General features: G+C 36.8%; 2 protein-coding genes across 11 annotated transcripts in view; one reads left to right on the top strand and one right to left on the bottom strand.

Annotated features, from left to right (window-relative positions):
* The window catches only part of LOC127841323 (glycerol-3-phosphate acyltransferase 1, mitochondrial-like), a 58423-nt gene extending 43393 nt beyond the window's left edge, over positions 1 to 15030 (bottom strand). For 4 of the 10 annotated variants that reach the window (XR_008030912.1, XR_008030908.1, XM_052370043.1 and 1 more), the window contains exon 1: positions 2898 to 3203. The gene's annotated coding sequence lies outside the window, so the exon portion shown is untranslated. Of the gene's footprint in view, positions 1 to 2494; positions 2541 to 2897; positions 3206 to 3279; positions 3411 to 14792 lie in introns of those variants that run through there. The other 6 variants (XR_008030913.1, XM_052370045.1, XR_008030910.1 and 3 more) reach the window with 5 other exon arrangements.
* A 2175-nt stretch (positions 15031 to 17205) lies between these two features.
* On the top strand, positions 17206 to 19368 carry LOC127842461 (uncharacterized). Its single transcript, XM_052371986.1, has 4 exons — positions 17206 to 17352; positions 17856 to 17995; positions 18361 to 18621; positions 18862 to 19368. The coding sequence occupies exons 1-4, from the start codon at positions 17297 to 17299 to the stop codon at positions 19302 to 19304; spliced, it is 900 nt and encodes a 299-aa protein (XP_052227946.1). The 5' UTR covers positions 17206 to 17296; the 3' UTR covers positions 19305 to 19368.
* Positions 19369 to 26119: the final 6751 nt, after the last annotated feature.

Genomic DNA, 26119 nt, shown 5'->3' with positions numbered 1-26119 from the left:
CCTTGGAGATATTGACATAATTCTTGTGCGACACACCGTCCAATGATGGTGAACAAGTGTGCCAAATGATTTTAAAATCTCACAATGAACATAAAAAAGTTATGGCCCGGACAAGCTAGTTCCGCCGGCACGCCAGCCCGTCCGCTAACTTCAAAGGCACATTTAAAACTCAGGCACACGTGGATCACTGCACATGAAAATTGTTTAGAAACCAACCAACCAACCTAACCACAAACTAACCAACTGCGTATCAAAAATGATGCAATCAAAATGCTTCAGCCACTAAATGGCTCATACGCATGTGTAGCTTGCAAAATTTGTTTTCATTACATGACTTGTCATTTAAATTAACAAATCACTATTTAATCAGTTTGGAATGTTTTTAAATTTCCTAAAAAAAACAACACTTTCTCACTAATTTGGATTACATATAAATTACCATGACATAACTGAGAAAACTTAGTTTTATGATTGGATAAATGGTCATCCCAAAAAGCCAGAAGTGAGACAAAAATTATATGCAGAAATATCTGGGGCTTTTCTGGTCCATCCAGTTTAAATAATCATAGTCAAATGTGAAATCATTGCGGAAGAACACAATCTATAAAATGATAAGTCACAAAATACTCCACTTCATCCAATACCATGACAGAGGTATCATATTCCAATGAGAGGGCTTGTTTTTATTATGTTTTGTGAGTCTGGGTTCATTGTAGATCTTATATTCATACTATTATTACACAGGATCATTGTGCAACTTTTATTGTCACTTCAAAGGCTATCAAAGTAAAAGGAAAGATTAGCTTCCGTTAAAAGAGTAACAAAAAACAAATTTTTGAAAGCCAAGCACAGTATCTAGCTCCATAATTACAAACATAGCTTGCATACATAAACATGAAAATAATGTATGTATATTGAGAGTGCCTTGATATTAAATACGGTTCTCTAATGCTTACAGAAGCTTTAATTGGTCTTTGATTGAAATGAAATGTTTGGGAAACTTAATATGAAGAGTGAAGCCTATTCAGAGGAAAATAAACTGCAACAAATAAAAATTACTTGATATGCAGGACTATTTAAAACAAGAGCACTGCATAAGGGGTGCCAACACTCGGCTGCAGGTGCATTTTTAAACAAGAAACCGTCGGAGACGGGTGATGCTCCCCAAAGTTTTTTTTTGTCACAATATTGCACTATATATTCAGATAAAAGGAAACATCTTGAGGGGCATAACTTTGTACAAAATAATACGATGGATGGTTAAGCAACTTAAAAATTTCAAAGGGCCATAACTCTCTAAATAAATCATCTAACCAGAACCCACAAATAACATGCGCATCTCCTTAAAGGGACTGTCAACCACGAAATTACGAAAAAAGAAAAGTTGTAAAATACCGTATTTTTTTTACAATTATTAGTTTATATTGATTAAAATATCACGACTGGTATATTGAATTACTTGAAAAAAGTTCATATTTTCAGTATATTTGGTAATAAAATTTTGCGATGTGAAATCGAACGTACATCGCGAAAATAGGTGACATAACGATATACACGATTTAAATAAGGCTAGCAGATTGATCATTTTCTATAATAGATATATACAATTCACTAGGCATGCACAATTAGCTTTCCTAGGTTTACCACGTGACGAATGATGATCAATCTACTGGCGTTATTTATAGTTAACTGGTAGTTACCTGGTAGACATACCCAGTAAAATTTATTACCAAATATACCGAAAATATGAAAACTTAACAACTTTTTTAAAGTAATGTTATATACCAGTCGTGATATTTTAATCAATATAAACTAATAATTGTAAAAAAAATACGGTATTTTACAACTTTTCTACGTCGTCGTGGTTGACAGTCCCTTTAAGGAAGTTAAGCTTCCCATAAAGCTTCATTGAATTCCAGTCAATAGTTGGGGGGACAAGCATTGCACTATATGTACAGTTTATAGAAAATTTCAAAGGGCCATAACTCTGTGAAATATTATATAACCAGAACCGGCTGATAATATGCACATCTCCTCTTGGTAGTGAAGCTTCCCATAAAGTTAAATTGAATTCCGTTCATTAATTGCTGAGAAATAGCCCAGACAAAAATTGTGCACGGACGGACGCATGCACGGACAGACGAAGCGGCGACTATATGCTCCCCCCAATTTTTTTTGGGGGGGGGAGCATAATAAATGAAAGCTTGTCAGAATTTTTTTGACCTAGTGACCCAAATATGGGTGAGGCGTGTAGAACTCATCAAGGTGAAGCTACATATGAAGTTTCAAAGTTGTAGCTGGAAGCACTTTGATTTTATAGCCAATGTTCAAAACCTTGACAAAATGTCAAGGTTTTAGCCTGAAGCGGACGGCAGACGACGAGATGGCTATGACAATACCTCAGTTTTCTACGAAAACAGCCGAGCTAAAAAATTGAATAGTTACTTTAAATATTTTTAGCAAAAATATATTTCTCTGGCATTTTCATGCATACCATGAGAAGTATTCGTCCGCCTGAGACTTGAAGGAACGAAACTATTCTGCAAGGTAGGAGTTCAGAATTATGAAACATAAATATTTAATTTTTAGGCACATTTTTATTTTGGAACTCAGCTGAGATATCATTAGAACAATTGTTCTGACTAAGTTTTATGATAATTCATCTATATAATATGACTTCTAGAAAGTTAACAATCTTTTTCTTTAATTTGACAAAACACACTTTAACTGCTCCTTTATACATTTGTTAATGAATTGTGGATCAAAAAACATAAAAAAACATATAATGCATCTTCTTTATCACATACACAATAAAAAGTATGAAAATAATCAACAGGATAGAATTCTATGAAAGCTAATTTTTCATAGTGGAAGGCATCATTGCTGAATTCACTTACCAATAAAGAAGTCCAAAATATAAATAATACTTAAGTTACAGTTATCGACTAGTCATTCAAAATACTGAACCACTGTACTTTAATACTTCGTGAACATTGCTCAGTGTCCCCACACCTATTTATCATGACCTTTGTAAGATATTATTGCAAGAAGTTTATGAACAGGTTAAGCTATTATCAAAATAAATTATAAAGCAGAAGTCAAATTAAAATGCACTGTAAAATATATATGATTATTCGCGCAATCAATAAACCAGTTTAAATCAGTTGCAATTTCTGAATTTGAAACAATTATGCACAATGCTCAGTGTTTTAAAGTCACAACATACATAATTTTATATCAGAACTCTAGTGCAAACATTCTGCACACAAAACATTATACCTCGGCATGCTTTATTCATGTTTTGTTTGCCAGCACTCCAAACACTATCAGAACATGTGCATTTGACTCCAGAGTGAAATTGTGCTGATTTATGTTAAATTCATTCAGACCTTCATTGTTGTGGCCATGAACAGAATCATGTTGGTATCACAGACATGATGCATGAGTATGACAGTGTGGCCATGACTTCACCACTCCATCATGCAGTCATACAACCGGGGATAATCTGCTCATGAAATCTTATGATAGTCTTAACCCTTTTCCACTGAGATGCGTATTTTGACGCATTTGTAGTCACATAGAAAGTTACATTTAATTCAATACCTTTCTTACTGAATTTTTAAAGGCTTCATTCCCAACCCTTAGATGCTGATGAGCAGCAAACAGCATAAAACCTGAACAGACTGCAGGTAACTTGCATGCTGTTCTGGTTTTATGCTGTTTGCACATAGACATTTTCACTGTGTTTCTGAGTGGGAAAGGGTTAATATTATTCTGAATACTTAGACACTCTCTTCTAATATTTTTACTGAATAAAATAGTTTACTGACATGCAATTAACCCATTTATGCCTAGCGTCTAGAAAACAGGCCTTGGCAAACAACGTAGACCCAGATGAGACGCCGCATGTTGCGGCGTCTCATCTAGGTCTGCGCTGTTTGCTTAAAGGAATTTCTGTAAGAAATATTCTAAATATAGAAATAAATATACTAGACAGTCCCTAACTTTGGAAATGAATTGATCCAATTTAGAAGGATGGGAGAGTCCACTAAGCTTAAATGGGTTAAATTGAATGTGTGATACTCACAGTATGTATTAATCATCTATTGAATAGGGCACTTATAGTTTTCAACTTGATATAATACATGCATACATTTTGAATACAAATGACATAATAACAAAGTAATCATGCTTGTATATAATTATGAAGCTATCAGAGGTCAAATAAGGCTCCATTGAATCACTATCAAAATGTGGACACAATGTAGAGCAAAGATAACGACATGAAACTGACTTCTGATAATTTTATGATAATGACACATGATTTAGTAAACAAAGCAATGGACTAAATTCATAAATCAACTAATCACTCCATACAAACAACTATGGACTAGAACACAAACTTTTGTCACATAAATATTCACATTTACACAAAAGATACAAGGTCACTTTAAGTTTAATGACAATACATTACAGTGTTTAGCACACTTTTATTTGTTCCTGATGCAAATTAGGTGAAAAACCTGTGTATATTAAGTTTAGAACAATTGTTTATCTCTGTTGTATAATGACCTTCACTTAGGTCTAGAAACAGACCATGGGTTAAATGTCTGTCTTGGTTGCTTTCTTAAGTACTAAAGTACATAATGATCATGAAATCACTGTCTGACAATTCGCTGAACATGGTTTAATTGACCCTTTACCACTTAGATACATATTTTGATGCATTTGTGGTCTCTTAGAAAGTTACATTTAGTTAAAGACCTTTCTTCCAAGATTCAAGTTTTAAAGGCTTCATTTCCAACCATTAGATACTGATGAGCAGCAAACAGCATAAAACCTGACTGTGAGTTACTCACAGGCTGTTCTGGTTTTATGCTGGTTGCAAAAGCTATTTCCACTTTGCTTCTGAGTGGGAAAGGGTTAAAACAAGTTCACACAACTATCATTTACTCATCACAATATTTGTGTTTACTTTAATACCACAATTTTTGAGTAATTGCTGACTGCATGACCTTTTATAAGTTGATATTAAATATAAATAATACACAATTTCAAAATGCACAGGAAGTGCTAAAATGTTTAATAATTATATTTGGCTCTTCTTGCATAAGAATGACAAAAAAAGGGGGTACTTTTGTAGTTAACACTGACTTTTTTAGCTTCACAAATGTTCTACAAAATATGCGCTGATATAATGATATATTTAATGTAAAAATATTTTACCTCAAAGTATAAGCACTACTTAAGTCCCCAATAATAATTCAGTTTTACTCATTGACAAATGATTTAAAATTGCAATTGAAGCAATTAAGTTATGGCCCCTTCCTTAAGTGTCAAAGTGTCCCCAAGGGGCCTATACATGCAGTTATGACTGCAAATTGAATATAGGACATGTACAACTGGTTAAACCCATCTTTATTTGTTATCATACATTAATGACAGGTAAAACTAGAAAAATATCATATTGGTTACTGAAATAAACATTTAAAATTCATTTATCACACAGCAATTATGCATTACATAACTTATTTTACATTGGGAATGCTACTAGTTTTACCCTTTACCTCTTCGATACGGATTTTGACACATTTGTAGTCCCTTTGAAAGTTACATTTGATTAAAGATCTTTCTTACTATATTCAAGTTTTAAAGGCTTCATTCACAACCCTTAGATACTGATGAGCAGCAAACAGCATAAAACCTGAACAGACTGTGAGTTACTAGTAGGCTGTTCTGGTTTTATGCTATTTGCATATAGCCATTTTCACTTTGCTTCTAGGCGGGAAAGGGTTAACTGTCAATAGTAAGAATGGTTACAACAAACTGGTGAATGTTTATTTGTATAGCCTCAATACAAGTACTCATACAAATGTGTGCAACACACACATAAGAACTTTTAAAAACCTCCATAAATTTCAATGAATGCCAAAACCAGCAGTCCAAAGACAATGAGCTTGAAATTGTGACTGGTCACAATTAAATATGCTTATGTCAAAATACTTGTATTTTGTTTCAGCAAATTTCTTATAATACTCTGCAAAAATTGCTTTGTAGTTTGGTTCAAACAAAAACCCCTCCTGAAACATGTTTATGTCACAGAGATATATTATAATAACCTTTATTTTGTGTTATTAATGTTTGTATTAAAAAAAATCTATATTTTAAGTATACCAATACTACATATAGCAGGTCCTATTAAAGTAAGGCCAACATTTTTTAATAAATTGATTAACGGGACCGCCGACTGTATTATATATCACAATGAAATAAAAGTATCTAACTGCAGTTGTATTTTCATAAATTCCGCCAACAGTGTTTAAGTCCTCGCGTGAAAAAATAAAACAGTCGAAGAGAACAATCAAAATTTATATTCGCAAGCGTTTCATCGCATCCGATTTTTTACTATTGGAATATTTCATTGGCTGTTTAAAACAGAATAAACCAAGTGTATTCGTGTTTATGAAAAAGCTTTGACTATCGGCAAAAATTGCAAATAACGATCGAATTAACGATTTAGATCATACCTTTAGAAGGGATTAATGAAATGCACGTGATAATCAGCAATGCACAAAACCTTTAAGATACCAACAGCTTATTTATAAGTAATCTACTCAGTGGATGCATGTCATGGCAACGAGTGTTTACAAATCGTTAGCATTCAGTTTACTAGCAAAGTTAAAAATCTGACAATAGACCACACCCACCTAAAATTGCCTTTTACTATAATTTTTTAATTTCTACACCAATTCACTTCAAATTGATACTGAAATTCTCTTATGACAATACGGTTAATTTCAACTATGCATGACAATACGGTCAATCTCAACTATGCATGGCCCCATTACCAACCCTGGGGCGCCCCACCCACATAGACCAAACCCACCCAAAATTGCCTTTTACTATAACTTCTTCATTTCTATACCGATTCACTTCTAATTGATACTGAACTTCTCTTATGACAATACGGTAAATTTCAAATATGCATGGCCCAATTACCAACACTGGGGCGCCCGCCCAAATAGGCCACAACCACACAAAATTGTCTTTTACTATAATTTCTTCATTAATACACCGATTCACTTCTAATTGATACTGAACTATTCTTATGACAATACGGTCAATCTCAACTTTGCATAGCCCCATTACCAACCCTGGGACGCCCCACCCACATAGGCCACACCCACCCAAAATTGCCTTTTACTTAACTTCTTCATTTCTACACCGTTTCACTTCTAATTGATACTGAACTTCTCTTATGACAATACGGTCAATCTCAACTATGCATGGTCCCATTACCAACCCTATTGCACCCCTGGGTCAAACATGCGGCGTGGGGATACGCTTTGGCCTCTGCCGCGCCCTTCCTAGTTATTATTATCATTATCATCTTTGTCATCACTAATATTAGTATAATTATTAGTAGTATCACTCTGGAAAGTATAAACATTAAATAAATAGGCGTATAATGACCGAACTGGGTCATTACAATATAGAGAAAAATGCCCCGCCCACTGGCGGCCATGTTTTACCGATCTGGACCATTTTCGAACTCGTCCGAGATATTTATAAAACCAATGTTTTGACCAACTTTCATGATGATTGGGCAAAAATTGTGACTTCTAGAGTGTTTACAAGGTTTCTCTAAAGCCAAATAAGGAAAACTGCCACGCCCACTGGCGGCCATGTTTTTCAACGGACCAAAACCACTTTTCATCTCAACCAACATATCATTAAGACAAACATTTTGACAAAGTTACATGAAGATTGGGCATGAAATGTGACTTTTACAGTGTTTACAAGTTTTTTTCTTTTTTTTTATCCTAGTCACCTAGTTTTTGACCTGCCACGATTCAGTTTCGAACTCAACCGAGAGTAGGACAAAGCTTCTGACAAAGTTTCATGAAGATTGAACAATAAATGTGGCCTCTACTAGGTTGGCGCTAAGGAAAAAAACATAGTCGCCAAATCTAAGGGGGTCCGGGTGCATGTTTTTTTTTTGAAGAAATGCGTGAGAAATCACTAAGTCAGCATGAGACCGTCATTGCATGCCAAAAACCGTGAGACTACATTGTATAAACTAGGAATATGTTCAACGTATGTTCATATTGAAACTATCCTGAACTTGTCAGTTCATAAAAATTGAAGAAATAAATTCCAAAATATAGTTAACTGTAGAACTTTGAAACTGTTTAAAACTGTTTATACTGTATACACTGGTTAGATCAGACGTTTCCGATTCTGCATTCATGTCTGCACTATTTAAGACGTGCTCCGATCGCGAACATTTGGTCATTTCCTGAGCTTATATTATTCTGTCCGCTTTCTTTTCTAAAGAATTGTGTTAATTTCTGTTGCTTCGACTTTCCATTTTCGTTCGAAGCATCCATTTTTCCCGGAATCTGCAACTCACTTTTTAAATCTGTGTTTCAAGTCGCATAGCGACCGTAAAGGGAAGTTACTCTACTTATACTTTTTAAGCCAATCAAAATCGTTGTTTCCTGGGAAATTAGTTTATAGTGGCTATGTCAATGCCATAACTCCGCCCATCTTATTAAATGAAGATTCCGTACTGGTCGATTCGATAACTTTGAATCGTGACATCTATAGCATAGGTCATTACACGGCACGCTTCAGTGATTCAGTTATCACGTAAATCGCCAAGTAACCCAAATGTTTGAAAAAGTCTGGTCGCAGTGTAAAGCGTGACCAATTAAGACATCAGACAAGTGGATTATCGACCTAGGCGGTTGTCATTATCCCCTGGGGCCTTTCCGGTAAGGGTGTTATCTGTGTAATCTTAGCGATGTTCCGGCAATTTATATGTTCTGAAAACAGGCATTTAGATTGTGCATTTGTAAAGCATAGGGTCTATTTTTTTTTTAATCGCCAATTTCATGAAAATCTTATTTTTAATCGCCAGCCAGGAATTGTTATCGCAAATGGCGATTTCGGCGATCGGTAACGCTAACGTAGCCTCTAGAGTGTTTACGAACAAATGTGGACGACGGACAGACGGAAGACGGACAAAGACTGGTCACAAAAGTTCACCTGAGCAATCAGGTGAGCTAAAAATGTTGGCCTAAGTAACATTTGAAAGATTGCCAGTATTTCTTTGTCATTAGTAAGTTACTTCTGACCATGTTTAAGTTGATATCATATACATGGTGTTAGTAACAGTCTAAGAAAACCTTTCATGTTTTAAGTAAAATTGAAGTAATTAACAGATATCATATAGGCTGGGAGCAAAATTGAAATAATTCACAGATATCATTTAGCCTGGAAGAAGAATTGAAGTAATTAACGGGTATTTAAGTTATATCAATGATAACATGGCATTACATGAAAACTAAACAATACTGCCAAATGCCCTAGGTTGCTAATTTAGAACCTAAGTAAACAAGACTATTGCCAAGCAATACAAGTCCCCTACCGGTGAAACTCCATCATTTTCAGCAAAATTTTTAGTTTAATTGTTGCCATAGCGACCAGAATTCTTGACATAGGAACACAATGAAATGACGCGCATAATCTCCATATTGCCATCTGTCCATGTTTCAAGTTTCATGAAAAAATATGAAGAACTGTAAACGTTATTGCATGATCCAAAAAAGTGTGACGGACTGACACACAGAGGGCAAACCATATGTCCCCTGCGGTTTCACCGTGACCGAACATTAAGAGGCAAAAATACAGGATTTTGAGATTTGGGGACTATTTATGAATTATACCTTCAATTTCCAGCTATGTTGTTGTTACAGAAATATTTCCAATTTTGGTGTGGGGAAAGCTGGAAGTACCCAGATGAAACCCCACCTGTCTGGAATGGTGACCAACAACCAAACTGACATACTTCCGGAAAGAGGATTGAACCCCGTTTGCCTTGGTTAAAAGCCAATGTACCAACTAGTGCACTAAACTGGAGGGAACACCCATAGGCTTTACTGGATGCTGTTCAGTATGGTCAAAATCCAAGATGGCCCAGACTAATTTATCATATATATAATAAAAAGGAACAACACAGAAGGTTTGCTGCATTATAATTCTAATTGCTGTCCCTTTAAATGTTATTTACATTAGAAATTGGCTAATATGCATGTATTAAATTTGCACAATAAAAATCCGTTGGTAAAAATATGGGTCCTGTTTAATGTTAATGAACTCTTTTATATCATGTACCTTTAAAATTGATTTACTCATACCAAGTATCTTAAAACAAGAGCACCGCCCTGCGGGTGCAGACCGCTCATCTATTTTTCTTTTTAAAGGTGAAGGGACCTATCTCAATTTCAATCACAAAGGAGGGAGGGGTGGAGTGGAGTGGGTGTATAGTGTGGGGGTTGTGGTCATTTATTACATTATCTTCCAAAAATGCAAAAAAAGAAAAAAATTGTTAAAAAAAAAAAAAAAAAAATGGGAGGGGGGAGGTTGGGGCGGGGTATATTGTGAGGGTGTGGTGGTCATTTATTAGATGATCTTTAAAAAAAAATTGGGGGGGGGGGGATTCGGGGGGAGGGGGGGCGTAGGGGATGGTTTGGGTGGAGTCTCTAGTGGTATGTCATGTAAGTGTTGTTTTGTCAAAGGTCATTCAAAGGTCAAGGTAAAATTCAACTTGCCAAGTACAGTACCCTCATGATAGCATGAAAGTATTTGAAGTTTGAAAGCAATAGCCTTGATACTTTAGAAGTAAAGTAAATCTAAACACAAAATTTAACCATACACTGTATATTCAAAGTTACTAAGTAAAACAAGATGCGTTTGTGAAACACAATGTCCCCCTATATGACGTTTGACCTTGAAGGATGACCTTGACCTTGACCCTTCACCACTCAAAATGTGCAGCTCCATGAGATACACATGCATTTCAAATATAAAATTGCTAGCTTCAATATTGCAGAAGTGTCATTACATGAGCAATTTTGACCCATATATTTGAACTTGAAGGATGACCTTGACCTTGACCTTTCACCACTCAAAATGTGCAGCTCCATGAGATACACATCCATGCCAAATATCAAGTTGCTATCTTCAATATTGCAAAAGTATTCATAAAATAAGCGATTTGGGCCACATATATTTGACCTCTGACCTTGAAGGATGACCTTGACCTTTCACCACTCAAATTGTGCAGCTCCATGAGATACACATGCATGCCAAATATCAAGTTTCTATCTTCAATATTTCAAAGTATTCATAAAATAAGCGATTTGGGCCACATATATTTGACCTCTGACCTTGAAGGATGACCTTGACCTTTCACCACTCAAAATGTGCAGCTCCATGAGATACACATGCATGCCAAATATCAAGTTGCTATCTTCAATATTGCAAAAGTATTCATAAAATGAGCGATTTTGGGCACATATATTTGACCTCTGACTTTGAAGGATGACCTTGACCTTGACCTTTCACAACTCAAAATGTGCAGCTCCATGAGATACACATGCATGCCAAATATCAAGTTGCTATATTCAATATAGCAAAAGTTATTGCAAAATGTTAAAGTTGGAGCAAACCAACCAACCAACAGACCAACCAACAGACCAACTAACAGACCAACCAACAGACAGGGCAAAAACAATATGTCCCCCACTACTATAGTGGGGGACATAAAAAGGGCCATAAGTCCGTAAAAATGACAACCAGAATTATGCAACTTGTGCTTTACTGTCCCCTTATGATAGTTTGCGAGTGTTCCAAGTATGAAAGCAATTTCTATGATTTTTTAGGGGTAAAGTGGACCAAAACACAAAACTTAACCTAATTTTCAATTTTCTATGTATAAAGGGCCCATAATTCCGTCAAAATGCGAGTCAGAGTTACATAACTTTGCCTGCACAGTCCCCTTATGATAGTTAGTAAGAGTTGCAAGTATGAAAGCAATAGCTTTGATACTTAAGGAAGAAAATGGACCTACATGTAAACACAAAACTTAACCAAAATTTTCAATTTTCTAAGTATAAAAAGGGCACAAAATTCTGTCAAAATGCACGCCAGAGTTATCTTACTTAGCCTGCCCAGTCCCCTCATGATAGTAAGTAAGTGTACCAAGTTTGAATGCAAAAGCATTGATACTTTATGAGAAAAGTGGACCTAAACGGAAAACTTAACCGGATGCCTACGCTGACGCCGACGCCAAGGTGATGACAATAGCTCATTTTTTTTTTTCCAAAAATTAGATGAGCTAAAAATACTAAGTTAACGTTGATTGTAATTCCATATTATGTGTGGGGATGTATTTTGTTTACACCAAATTATTATGTGTGTAATATAAGCGCAACAACAGATTCAAAATATGAAACAGTGTTCGACACTTACTAATCTGAGTAAGGAGTCCAAGGACTCCTAACTGTTGAAATTTAGGAGTCCGGATAGATTTCAAGGAGTCCAACAATTAACACACTTTTTATATCATATTTTCGGCAATAAACACATGTCAATCCATGAAATGTTAAATTTGTATTGTATGTTTGTTTTTTTATCAAAGTTGTACGTGACTGCTGTTCAATATTTGTTATATCACATTGCAAAATATTAAACGCATTCCAGTAATATTTAAATTAATAATTTACTTAATCATGGTAAGATTTCAACATATACTATTTTCTATTATGCATTATCATTGCTTGTTTAACATCGACTTTAGGTTTAAAAACATTCTCGGAGCCCTCTGTTTTGTCAGTGTCATAGTAACTAAATCACATCGTAAGGGTGTAACAACCCTTTAATTCTCATTGCTTTATATATATTCCTTATAAAATTTCCAAGAACATGGAAACTGGGAAACGCAATATAATTCTAATTTTATTGTCATTTCATCATTGGGTTTTTACACCATGAAAATATTTTTAGACAATATTTTGCATGCAAAGCACAATTTGCAAGAGGATTACACCCTGTTGCCATCATTAGTCTCTTAAGTTACTTGCCACGTGGAGGAGTACACGATAGGAACCGATTAGTGTGGTTGCTATGACAATGCCTACAAACTGCAATTAACCACTGAAATCATCGATTTATAGTGACACGGGTCATTCAGGCTCAAATGATTCTCAGCCGGTCCGATCTTCAGTACCTTGGGGCCATAAAACGTACAATGTGTAAAAAAGATTGGGTATTGTGATGATATTTATAGTAATGAGAAACTGTTTGGCAAAGCTAATTTACTACAGCAAAAATATCAGTGAAAAAAAAAACAGCCATGATCGCTTCATAATTTGCATGTTCCCTTATTACCACACGCACGGACAGTGACAGGGCACCAAAATAAATAATTTCGGATTCTTTTGTTGTGTCCATGTGTTCAAGCAGAATGATTTGTGGCACATTTTTTCAGATCCACAAATGTTTGGACATTCTGATCTTGCGAAACAAATAAGGAAGTCAACTGATTTTTTTTATATTCAAAGATGATTTTAAAGGAGTCCGACGGACTCCCTTGATGCAAAAACAAGGAGTCCGAGTCTCATTTTAAGGAGTCTTGAACGCTGTGAAATATCAAACATGTGTGAGACATTTCAAAAGTGTTCAGAAGGTGATATTATTCAAATAGAAAAAAGAAAATTTATTTTAATAGGCAGCGCTTTTTTCAGATTTTTGGGAAGATAGCCCATGGCTTTAAAATTGGGAATTTTATCGGCATTTTCAAGAAATTGGGAAAATAAATTGGGAATCAAAACAACATGAATTAGTTCAACATCTTTAATCACAAACACCACCATGATCAACGGTTTTCCACATAATAAGCTCACACAAAGTCTTCAGTCATGTCAGGCACCATTTTATTAGGAGGCCCTTCATCTCCTTCTGAAGAACTTCTGCTTTCAACATGTTGAATATCACTCAGCATTTTGCTTTCGGAAATCAAAGATGACGATGCATTGAAAGTCACTTGTTATTAAATTACTATCAATATCATTAACATTGGAAGGAGTTTCAATGGGAAGACTTGTACTTCTTGACGATGTTTGTTAATTAAATGACTCTTGCTTAAAAAAATCAACAGTTTTCGTTTAGCAGCCAGGTTTTTGCTAAGGAATCTTTTTCAGGTAATATATCGAATTGCGTGACATCTTTATTTTCTATTCAGCTGAAGCACAAAACGTTCGAATTTCATCGCAAATATAATAAGCGCATGAACAACACGGACAATATTGTGCACATGAATAATGCCGACGTTATCCAAATTGAGGCATAGTCTTAAACTCTTACAAGACCAGATCCGACTACGCTTTGTTAAAAAGCGAAACAGTCGATGTCATTAGCGCTTTTTTTCCCAATTGTGACTTATTTTAGCAAATTTTGGGAAAAAAATATACTTTTTGCGATTGGGAATGTAGCTAGTTGCAATAATCCAACTCCCAGCTATTGACCCTCCGGGTCCTGGGATGAGCTGTAAGTATGTACTCATAAAAGCTCAGAGCATTCAAGAAGAACTAGGAATATAGCCGAATTTCAGCTATAAAATCGAGCCAAAAAAAGCCCTGATAAGGGTCCTCTTAGTCTAAGCTGTCAAAGACATGGGCTATACACCTAGTTGCAATCATTCAACTCTCAGCTTTATAATCCCAAAGGGCTGTTAAGCTGTCACATCAAATATTACCACAGGATCTTGGAGTCCATTTATATAGACCAGACGTCCACCCTGCGGCCTCATGTTTCATGTTTAAAATTAAATACCCAAAGAAAGAGCAAACCATCCCTCTTTCCTGGTCACTACAGTACAAACTAAGCTTTGAATCAATTCAACAATTTTAACGATGCAAATAACACAGTAATACTAATATTCCTACCGGTATGTTTTTAGGTGTCCGAATACGACTTTGTCCAAAATATTATGAACTTCGAGGCTTTTTCATGCAATCCCTTTTAAAAGTTTTCTCGAACGTGAAACTCGATATTTTTCCGTTTCATATTTCTTGCTAAGTTTAATATTAAAGGAATATGTCTGCAAGCGGTTTTACGAATGATGTTTTACACACAAAAATCAAAAACTGGTAACATCTGGCAGAAAAAAAGGTGAAGGTTAAATGCAATCCCGTGCACGACGGTTACATTACATTCACTGATGCAGAGTAGATCTATGCGGGGTACCCCTGTATGGCAAGAGTTTCGACGCATAATCCCAAGAAACTAGGTTTCTCATGAGAACCTAGGTTCTCAAAATGAGAACCTAGGTTCTCGCTTGAATATTGCATATGGCTTCAAGAACCCAAGTTTTCAAATGAGAACCTAGGTTTTCATGAGAACCTAAGTTCTCATTTGAGAACCTAGGTTCTCGCTTAAAGATTGCACATGGCTTCAAGAACCCAAGTTTTCAAATGAGAACCTAGGTTCTCATGAGAAACCTAGTTTCTTGCGGTTCGACGCATAATCCCAAGAAACTAGGTTTCTTATGAGAACCTAGATTCTCAGAATGAGAACCTAGATTCTCAGAATGAGAACCTAGGTTCTCGCTTGAAGATTGCACATGGCTTCAAGAACACAAGTTTTCAAATGAGAACCTAGGTTTTAATGAGAACATAGGTTCTCATGAGAAACCTAGTTTCTTGGGATTATGCGTCGAATCGCTTGCCATACCCCTGTATGTGAGAGCATGGAACGGCGCTTATTGCAACTCTGCGTGGAGACTGGGCTGGGTTTAATGTAAAAATTAACAACCATACTGCGCTCAACATGCGTATTCTAACTTATATACTCGAGCGGAACTAGTAGATCAATTTATTTACTTGTTGAACAACTACTTATTATAAGCACCGGCATTTAAATTATGTGTGTGTATAGAAATTTGTTCCGTGTTACTAAAAAATAATTAAATATTATAGAATGACCGACCTGCTATCGTATGTATAAGGCCTAGATATATCTCTATTAGCACGGAATAACAGTCGACAACAACATTTTTTTAAACAAAATCCAGAAAAGGACCGATTGTAAAATAATAATCTGGAAAGTCGTGTGTGTGTGTGTGTGTGTATATCAGAGTTTATTTTCAGGTCCTATCTGCCTCTTCCCGAGGTCTTTGCAGCCCGACCTGCCCCTGTGACCTTTCATGGGAAAATATTTAATTTTAGCCAAAGTGGGTCAAATTTACCCCGGCTGCCCGGGACTTCGCCAAAGAGATAATTTTGATCCAAATAGACCAGTGCACAATGGCCAATGAGACCTTAATGTGCACTGGTAGACAATTTAAAGACAATTCATGTCTGCTTGCCTTTAAACGGGCAAGGTTACTCCGCCAAGGGAGTGCTGACAATTTTTGCAAAGATGCTCTTTCTGCACATAGCGCGCTGCGCCGCCTTTATGGCCACTCCTGTCATCATCAGCCGTCGACCAAATCCCCAGGACGGTTTCCCAGTACGTTGAGCGTGCTGAGTACCGCCGCCCCGGGAAACGTCCATTAGGCCACCCCCTCGAAGTTCTGGACTGTTCCAGGTCCGCCTCGTACGTCTTTTACGCTGGTAAATCCGCTGTCCCGCTGCTCCCGTCCCACATCTGGCGAGTCTAGTGTCACATCCAACCACTATCTCTTCTCCCATACGGACAATAAGTGCGTTCCGCTTCGGGCCCCGATCCTCGAGTTCTTGGAGACAGCGAAACCCCTCCCCCTCCTGGCGATGACAGTAGCTGACACTACCACTATATCTACTTCCCCTATTGGGGCACCCCGATCTACGAGTTCTGTGAGACAGCGAACCTAGCAGTAGAGAAGACGTCCGGCTCGAGGGTGGCGGACTCAGCTGGATTAGCAGAGCCGCCCGCAGAAGTTCTTGTTCCGACAAGAAAATTTTCGGCTAGATTGCACTTTACCGATACGCAGTAGTTCACCACTATCAACAAACCGGGGGTTTGGGGCGGTAGCCCCCGAAAGCAAGGAAATATTTAGGATCAAAAGGATTATAAGGTGTTGTGTTCTAGTTGTTAGGTGTTAGGTGTTGCGGGTTAGGGTTTGGGTTAGGGTACGCTTTTCCAGTTCTTTTTTACGTACCGGTAAAGTGCAATTGCCCCAAATCTTCTTCGGATAATTCTCGCCCCGGTCGCGACGCGCACGCTCCAGCTGCTGACAGAGATCGTGAACGTCAAAAACGTCGTAACCTTTTTAACCGTTCAGGCATTGTGTACACAACGGTCTTATTGACAATAACGTAGTGACGTCACCATCTATGTATAGAATGCCGTACAGGAGGGAAAGCGACGGAGCGATTGTGATGTCATTCTTGTGACGTCCATGACAACGTCAACATTCTGCCATTGTTTGGCAATCGAGCAAGACGTGTTTTTCAGCGCTCATTGAAAAATGGAAAATTTGCAGCTATTAATAGAAGCGGCGTACCAAGAATTGTCCCAGCAATGGTATTGACTCTAGAGGAAAATTACCATTACATTTTATGCAAAAATAAGAAATATTTCTTCTTAAATAAATCAAAAACAAGTTTACATAATTGGGTGGGGTAAAGCGTTTGGATTTTTGAATTCTTTCAATAGAAATTTATCACAAATCAAATAGAATTGTTATGATATTAAATGATATAATAAAATGTTTAATTTTATAAATGCAATGTGGATATCTTTAATTCTTAAAATTAGAAAAGAAGAAAAATAAATAAAAATAGAGACAGCAAAAAGGCCATCTTGACCTTCGTGATTTGCTTTGGTTCTTCTGAATCCTAACAGCAACGCAATAAAACAGTAGCCCTACATGCCACTAACTTGCTTGACTAATTACTCTATTATTTGTTTGTTCGTATTCGGTCACAATTAACGAAATCGCATTCTGTTTTTTTGTTTTTGTTTTTTGTAACAAAACACGATTTCCTGTCTTTCTGTTTCCTAAACCTCTTGTTTCTTCCATCCAGCTTCAGTACTGCTCCTCTCACTTCTGAACTTTCAAAGGTCACTTCCTCCGACCTTTACCTTGGTTCTGCCTCCGAGAGCGACATTAACTCTGCTCTTGGCCTTCTTGCAAGAACTTGCATCCAGCAAGTAGAGCTTTTAGGTGCTTAGATTTTTTGTTTGACATTAGTTCAAGTGATTTCTTTTAAGTTTCAATAAAAACTTCTTCATGTATTTTTCTTAATTTACTCTTCCACCGCATATTAACCTTCTACTAAATAAAGCTCTAGTATGCTCTTAGATTCAGGCTGTATGAATAGATTTCAGTCGTAAAAGATAGACTTATTATTCATATCGGACTGACATGATAACGCACTTTGTTTATTTTGCGAGAAAAAAAAAGAATCTCAATTTGGTTGATCTACGTCGACTATTCGCTATGTCATCAAAAAGTTTCGTTAAGAATACCTGAATATTTATCAAATTGTTATATTTTGTATTCTTAATTATGTTTTATTTTTTACTCAGAGTCCTTCAGATCAAGCGACAATGTTTCTTCACTATCACCGGAAGTCTCCTCGTGGGATTCCGTCGGCGATACTGTGGGTTCTGTACAGGTACCTCCTTCCGACAATTATTTCCGACCAGCCGCCTTAAAGCTGTTGTACACCCGACGTGTACCGTCACTGGAGGTAGGCGACGGCGACACCGAGATATCTAAGAGGAAGCGGGAGGAGGCTGGCTTGTTAGAGTGCACGGGTCGGAGAGCAGATAAACGACCACGACGAGGTATGTTTAAAACTCCGTGGAACATATCGTTAACAGTCATATCGCGGTAAATTAATGTTCAATTCATCATTTGTACGGAATTAGAAAGATTGAACAATCTAAAAAAAAGCTTCAATCAATATACTTGCAAGACTTGTGAAATTAAACGTTTTAAAAATAGCAAAATTCGAAGCAGCAATTAAAAAAAATCAGATGTTACCTTTTTTGACCGATGCCAATCTATGTTGACAATTATTGCAGAACAATCGACGGAGCTTCAAGCCTTGTTCAGGCTGCTGCCGACAAAGCGCATTCATTCCCCGGAACCGAATCCCGACAGTTCAAAGAAGCGCCGTCGGCATGAGTCGCCTAGATTAAGCGGAAGCAGCGACACCGTGTCTGAAGAAGCCAACGATACCATTTGTAAAGACAAGACTGACAGGGAGATGGATATCCGGTACCAGCGAAATCCCCGTCCCTCCAGCTGCCCATGTCGACCGTCATACAAGAAACCGGAAGTCTTGGAAATTCCAAGACGAAGTAGGAAACGTGTCAGCGTGCCTCTATACAATAAGATCCTGCAATATCATCTGCTCAAAGTCACCAACACGTGCCTCTCAGACTGCTGTCAGTTCCGATGCTCCCGGAAGTGGATTCAGCATGGTAAAACAACTATCCGAATGATCTTCAGAGACTATTATTAGACATTTTGAATTGTTTTATTTAAATTTGTGTATTTATATTAATTATATAATGTTAGCAATTTTATGTTTGTTTTATATTTATAGTTCTCAAATTGAAATATTGAATTCGTATTTTTTATTTTTGTTATATGCTTAACCTCGTAGTAGTTGTTGTTGTTGTAGTAGTAGAAGTGGTAGTGGTAGCAGTAGTAGTTGTAGTAGTAGTTGTTGTAGTAGTAGTAGTATTGGTGGTAGTAGTAGTAGTAGTAGTAGTAGTAGTAGTAGTAGTAGTAGTAGTAGTAGAAGTAGTAGAAGTAGTAGTAGTAGTAGTAGTCGTAGTAGTAGTAGTAGTAGTAGTAGTAGTAGTAGTAGTAGAAGTAGTAGTAGTAGTAGTAGTAGTAGTAGTAGTAGTAGTAGTAGTAGTAGTAGTAGTAGTAGTAGAAGAAGTAGAAGTAGTAGTAAAAGTAGTAGTAGCAGAAGTAGTAGTAGAAGTAGTAGAATTAGTTGTTGTAGTAGAAGTAGTAATAGAAGTAGTAGTAGTAGTAGTAGTAGTAGAAGTAGTAGAAGTAGTTGTTGTAGTAGAAGTAGTAGCAGTCTTAGTATCAGTATCAGCAGTCTTAGTTGCAGTATCAGCAGTTTTAGTAGCAGTAACATTTAACTAAGAAGCAGTAGCAGTAGTCATAGTAGCAGAATCAGCAATCCTAATAGCAATATCAGCAGCCTTTGTAGCAGTAGCAATAGTCTTAATAGCAGTATCAACAGTTTCGTCACAGAAGTAACAGTCTTATAGCAGCAGCCTTTATAGCAGTATCAGCAGCCTAAGTTACAGTAGCAACCGTCTTGTAGTAGTATCAGCAGCCTTACTAGCAGTTTCAGCAGCCATGGTAGCTGTATCAATATTCTAAGCAGCAGTATCAACAGTCTTAGACGCAGTCTTAGTAGAAGTATCAGTCGTCTTATAAGCAGAATCAGCAGTCATTATAACATTATCAGTTGTCATAGAAGCAGAATCAGCAGTCTTAGTAGAAGTATCAGCAGTCATTTAACTGTATCAGTAGTCATAGAAGCAGTATCAACAGTCTGAGAATGAGTATCAGCAGTCTTAGTAGCAGTATCGTCAGTCTTAGTAGAAGTATCAGTCGTCTTAAAAGCAGAATCAGCAGTCATTATAACAGTATCAGTTGTCATAGAAGCAGAATCAGCAGTCATTATAACAGTATCAGGTGTCATAGAAGCAGAATCAGCAGTCATTATAACAGTATCAGTTGTCATAGAAGCAGAATCAGCAGTCTTAGTAGAAGTATTAGCAGTCATTTAACTGTATCAGTAGTCATAGAAGCAGTATCAACAGTCTGAGAAGAAGTATCAGCAGTCTTAGTAGCAGTATCAGCAGTCTTAGTAGTAGTATCATCAGTCTTAGTAGCAGTATCAGCAGTCTTATAAGCAGTATCAGCAGTCATTATAACAGTATCAGAAGTCATAAAAGCAGAATCAGCAGCCTTAGTAGTAGTGTCAGCAGTCATGGTAGCTGTATCAACAGTCTGAGTAGAAGATTCAGCAGTCTCGATATCAATATGAGTAGCCTTAGTAGCATTTTTAGACATATTAGCAGTATAAGTAGTCAAAAACGCAGCAGCAGTAGTCGTAGCATCAGTACGAGAAGTAAAAGTGGGGTAATATCAGTAGTCATAGGAGCAGTATCAGTAGTCGCAGAAGCAGTACCAGTAGTCAAAGAAACGGTATCAGTGGTCATAGTAGTAGAAACAGTACCAGCAGAATTATAAGCAGTTTAGAAGTGTTAGAAGCAGTATCAGAAGTCTTAGTACAAAACCAGCAGTATTTTAAGAAGTGTCAGTAGCCTTAATAACTGCATTCGAAGTCGTAATAGCAGCATCAGTTCTCTTATCTGTAGTAACAGTGGTCATAGTAGCAGTATAGGTAGCATAAGAAGCAATTTCAGCAGTCTTTGTAGCAGTCCAAGCAGTCTTAGTAACAGTATCAGTACTCTTGGTTTAAGAACCATCAGTCTTGGACGCAATATCTACATTCTGAGTAGCAATACCAGAAACCTTATAAGAAGTTTCAGCGGGCTTGGTAGCAATATAAATAAACGTAGTAGCAGTAGCAAAAGTCTAAACGCAATATCAGTAGTCGTAATAGGAGTATCAGTAGTCATTATACGAGTACCAGTAGTCTTAATTGGAGTACCAGGAGTGTAAGTAGCAAATCCTGTAGTCGTAGGAACAAAAATGTTACCAGTTGTATTTGTAAAAAACTATTACTTGTAATAGCAGTATGAGAAGTCGTTGTAGCTTTGTCAACAATTGTAGAAGCAGGACGTCAAGTAGTTAGAACAGTACCAAAAGTCATAATGGCAGTACCAGAAGCCATATTCATCATATCATCTTTACCTGTAGTCCCGCCTTGGACAAATTCCACCGAAGAGCTTCATCTAGGCGTCTCGGTTGTGGGCGAGTCTCTCCATTTGTCACTACGTCTTGCCCATCTGCTTGGCATCTTCATTCATGTTTCGGCGACAGGTGTTTCTAGACCGGCATCTTTCCCCTTTCCATAAGGGGTCCATGTTAGAGATTTCCTTGTTGTATTGGATGCAGGCTTGCGATATGTATCACCTGAAGGATGTCAGCTCTGTTCAATACCACACGTCTTCGTTACTGATCTTCATGTAGGTGACGGTGGTTCTCCATGTATCTGCTCCATAGCGTAGTATTGGCTTTACGATGGTATCGAAGAGCCTGATCTTAGTGTTGTTGCCTTTCGCGCTGGATCCCCTAGTGTTCTAATGTTGATGGAGGGCCGCTCGTGCATTATCGATATGGGTTCTGACAGCAACATATGTTCATTCATGGTTGTCTAAGATGCTGCCGACATAGGTGCAGCTTTCCATCTCACCCAGCGCCCCGCCTTAGGGTGTGATGGGTGTGTCGTTGGATGAGTTGGTCTTAAATGATAGCTCTTCCTGCTGTTGATGATGAGACATAGGTGAAGCTTTCCATCTCATCCAGCGCCCCGCCTTAGGATGTGATGGGTGTGTCGTTGGATGAGTTGGTCTTAAATGATAGCTCTTCCTGCTGTTGATGATGAAGCACAAACTAGCAGAGTTGTCAGCAACGATATTGGACTTTTCACTTATATGTTGTTGGGTGTGAAAGAGAAGAGCCATATCGTCGGAAGTAGATAAAGAAGGGGGCGTCCAACTACATAAAGTTTCCACTGGTCTCCGTTTCGCTCTTGTTTGGTGGTTGACGGTCTGTTGTAAAAGGTGTCAATCCTTCTGGTTCTCTTTAATGTCGTTCGTCGGGGCTTAGCATTGGATTATTTCCTTCTTTGTGTGGAAAGAGGCTGTCATTACATTTACTTTATGTATTACGTTAAATGTTAATGTCTCTTCTTCGCCCTTGCATAGGATTGCATTTTGTTGATGTTTAAGTCAGAAAATGCCAGTTTCTTATTAAGCTTGAGTAAGGAATAAGGAACTGGTTCCTTTTTCCTTATTCAGCCGCGAATAAGAAACTGGATTATACATAAAAACAAACATGTTGAAATATAAAATATTGCGCTTTTATGTCATATACATGTAAAATAATTTAGTATATGCTTTAGGTTTTGTTGATGTAAAGTTAGTATTCGAATTAGAAAATATCGGTTCGGTTTAAACAAGAAATCCTATGCAAGCGCGAAGAAGAAACATGAATATGTAACGTAATAGGAAAATGTATTCGAGTTATTTCGTTTTGATTTACTTCAGAAATGTTTGCATTATTGTTCTTTAAAACACTGTAACAAATGTGTTACGCGTGAATAAGGAATAAGGAACAGTTCATTATTCCTTATTCCAATAAGGAATAAGGAACTAGGAAAAAGGAACCAACTTACTCTCCATCTAGTATTGGCGCAGTATTAGTAGTCGTGCTCGCTTACCAGAAGTCGAAGTAGCAATACCAGTATTCGTAGTGGCTTCATCAATTGCCATCGTAACATTGGCAGTTGTTATAGTAGCAATACTCGTAGTCGTGATAACAGGTCTGGCATTCGTAATAGAATGTCCAGTAGTAATAGAATTAATCAAAGTAGCAATATCCGTATGTTCAGCAATAGCAATAGTTTTCGTAGCATTAACAATACCGGTAATTGTAAATACATAAGCAGTACAGTTAGATGTATAAGCATAAACAATTGTTTTTGTTGAAGTAAAAGAAAGTTTTAAATGCAGTTATACAAAACGCAGCTTAAGCATTTATGGCATTAGTTATTACTAAACGTTGGCTCGAAGTTATACCTTTATTCTTAGCTGTCGTATTAAGCACTTTGTTTTGTTTATGTTGCTTTCAACTGTTAGGTCGCGTACAAGTGTATACGTCTATTAAGATAAATTACCAGTACTTATATATTGATTGGTTGTTGGAAGCTCGTCTCTGTCTTCATTATTTCTACGCCTGTATTATTAAGTGTATTTGCATTTATTTTATGAAAAACATTACATTGTTATATGCTAATTGTGTGTATACTTAAATGCACTATAAATTCCAGATATTTATACTGTTGATCTAGGCATCAACATTAACTGAATATCGTTGTTGTATACTTTCTACACATTTGTTAACCCTTGAATATTGGCGATTTGTTAACTTCAAACATAAATATAACACGTAATTACATATGCGTGACCATCACATGAAGTTTAAAGACAAGCAACTGATTTAAAACCAATACTTTATTACAATATTCATGTACATGTAGTCTACAGCTTTCGGACTAATACATGCCAAGAGTAATTAGTAGTCGAGTGGCTTTTGTTTTGCCGTACCCCACGATAATTCCGTAAATTATGTAGATATCTGCTACTACAACTAGTAGTAACAATAGAAAGGCTTAAAAAAGTTACTCAATTTGGCCGAGTTAAGCAAAATTATCATTTTTGTTCCTTATTTATACATTTTCAAACCGATAAAAACTCTCACATACTTATTCATCGAAGTTGGTGCATTCTGCATTCATTTTGATGACTTTTCGATAATGCAATTCATGTCACTGTAATTCATTATTTTTTCATTGGACCACAACACAGTCACTGTAATGTTAACTTCATTATTTTTTTCATTGGACCACAACACAGTCACTGTTATGTTAACTTCATTATTTTTTTCATTGGACCACAACACAGTCACTGTAATGTTAACTTCGTTATTTTTTTCATTGGACCTATAACACAGTCACTGTAATGTTAACTTCATTATTTTTTTCATTGGACCACAACACAGTTGTCATTTGTTCGACAGACTTTTGCCACCAAAAGAGAGCGTAATAAGATTAACAAGATGTGTGGTCATGGAGCCCCTCGCATTCGAAGATGGTCTCACAACCCCACGTAGGTCAAAACAAGCCTTTTTATCGCCAAATTTGACCTTAAAATATGACCTTGACCTTTGCGGTAGGAGACGGTTTCAATTGTAAAACGCCGTGTAATGATGGTTTACTTGTGTGCCAAGTTATTTCAAATGCCGTCCATTAATGGCACACTAATAGCTCAGAACGGAGTTTTCATAGTCAATTTGACCTTTGACATGCTAGTTTGACCTTGACTTATGAGGTAAGGAGACATTTTTACATGAAATGTCGCCTGACGTCTTACGATGGTTGACATTGTCGCCAAGTTATTTAAAAATCCATTCAGAAAGTTTTTGGCAAAGACAGGTAGTTTCGCACAGATGCACTGACAGAGTGACTGCTATATGCTGCCCCTTCGAAGGCGCATACATATATATGTGGGCTCGAAATAATTAATTTATTAATTAACTAATTTATCAATATAAAGCATTTTATGAAAAATTCAATACATCTTTGTAATCTTTGTAAAAGGTCTCTTTAATTGTTAATGACCGCTTTAGGGTAATTGTTTAAATATGGGCATCATACAGCTTGTGCAGACTCTAAATTCGTCTTTCGTCGGACAATTTTACAACTTATTACTTGCCACAGATGTTCACAATTTGGTAACGGCGTGTTCCGTGCAAGACCTGTGTCTCTAGCTAAAAAGTCATGGTTATATTTGAAGGTAAATTATCACAATTGTTGTCGATATGCATGCACGTGTCGTTTTATTTTCAATCGTTGTTTGAGACAGCGTTTCAATGGCAGTGTTATACGGCGAAAAGTTGCGCATACACAGAAACTACACAAGACATTGATCAATGCAAAGAGTATATACACCACAGGAAAACCCTGCTGAGAGGTTATGGCAGACATGTGTTAGTTTGTATACATCCTTTAATTATTGAAGTGGCTTGCACATTAAAGCAGTTTTTCTCCCCTAAATGCCTGAACATGGCCCATTTTGCCCGATCTTCTACTTCAGGGAGCCACATTTCGCTCATTTTTTAAGAAAATTTGTTGTATGTTAATACCTTTGTTATCAATGTTAATACACAATTGTTTCAAATTGGACTTTGAAATTTTTATTGTTTTCCAATATACTTACCCTATGTAAGTTTATGATAAAATACCGAACACTGCTCCAATGGTTTTACACTGCTCACAAGGTTTCGGGTTTCCTGGGATGATATAGATAACAATAAGTTAGTGTTGGACATGGGTTTCATTATCAGGACATAGAAAAACTAAATCACGACCCTTGGTTAAAAAAATAAACGAGAAAAAACACCATATCACGTCATTTACCGATTATGTTTCTAGTGTGCGTTTTTTTCAATGTGGAAATAAAGCTAATTTAATTAGTTCTATGGAATGAAAGAGTTGCTGCTATGCTTTTATTTTAACAGAACTGTGGCTTTCAACATTTTTAATATAACCAAACA

The sequence above is a fragment of the Dreissena polymorpha genome, chromosome 8 (assembly GCF_020536995.1).
Source record: "Dreissena polymorpha isolate Duluth1 chromosome 8, UMN_Dpol_1.0, whole genome shotgun sequence".
Lineage (NCBI taxonomy): Eukaryota > Metazoa > Mollusca > Bivalvia > Myida > Dreissenidae > Dreissena > Dreissena polymorpha.
This window is presented reverse-complemented; position numbering and strand designations above follow the sequence as displayed.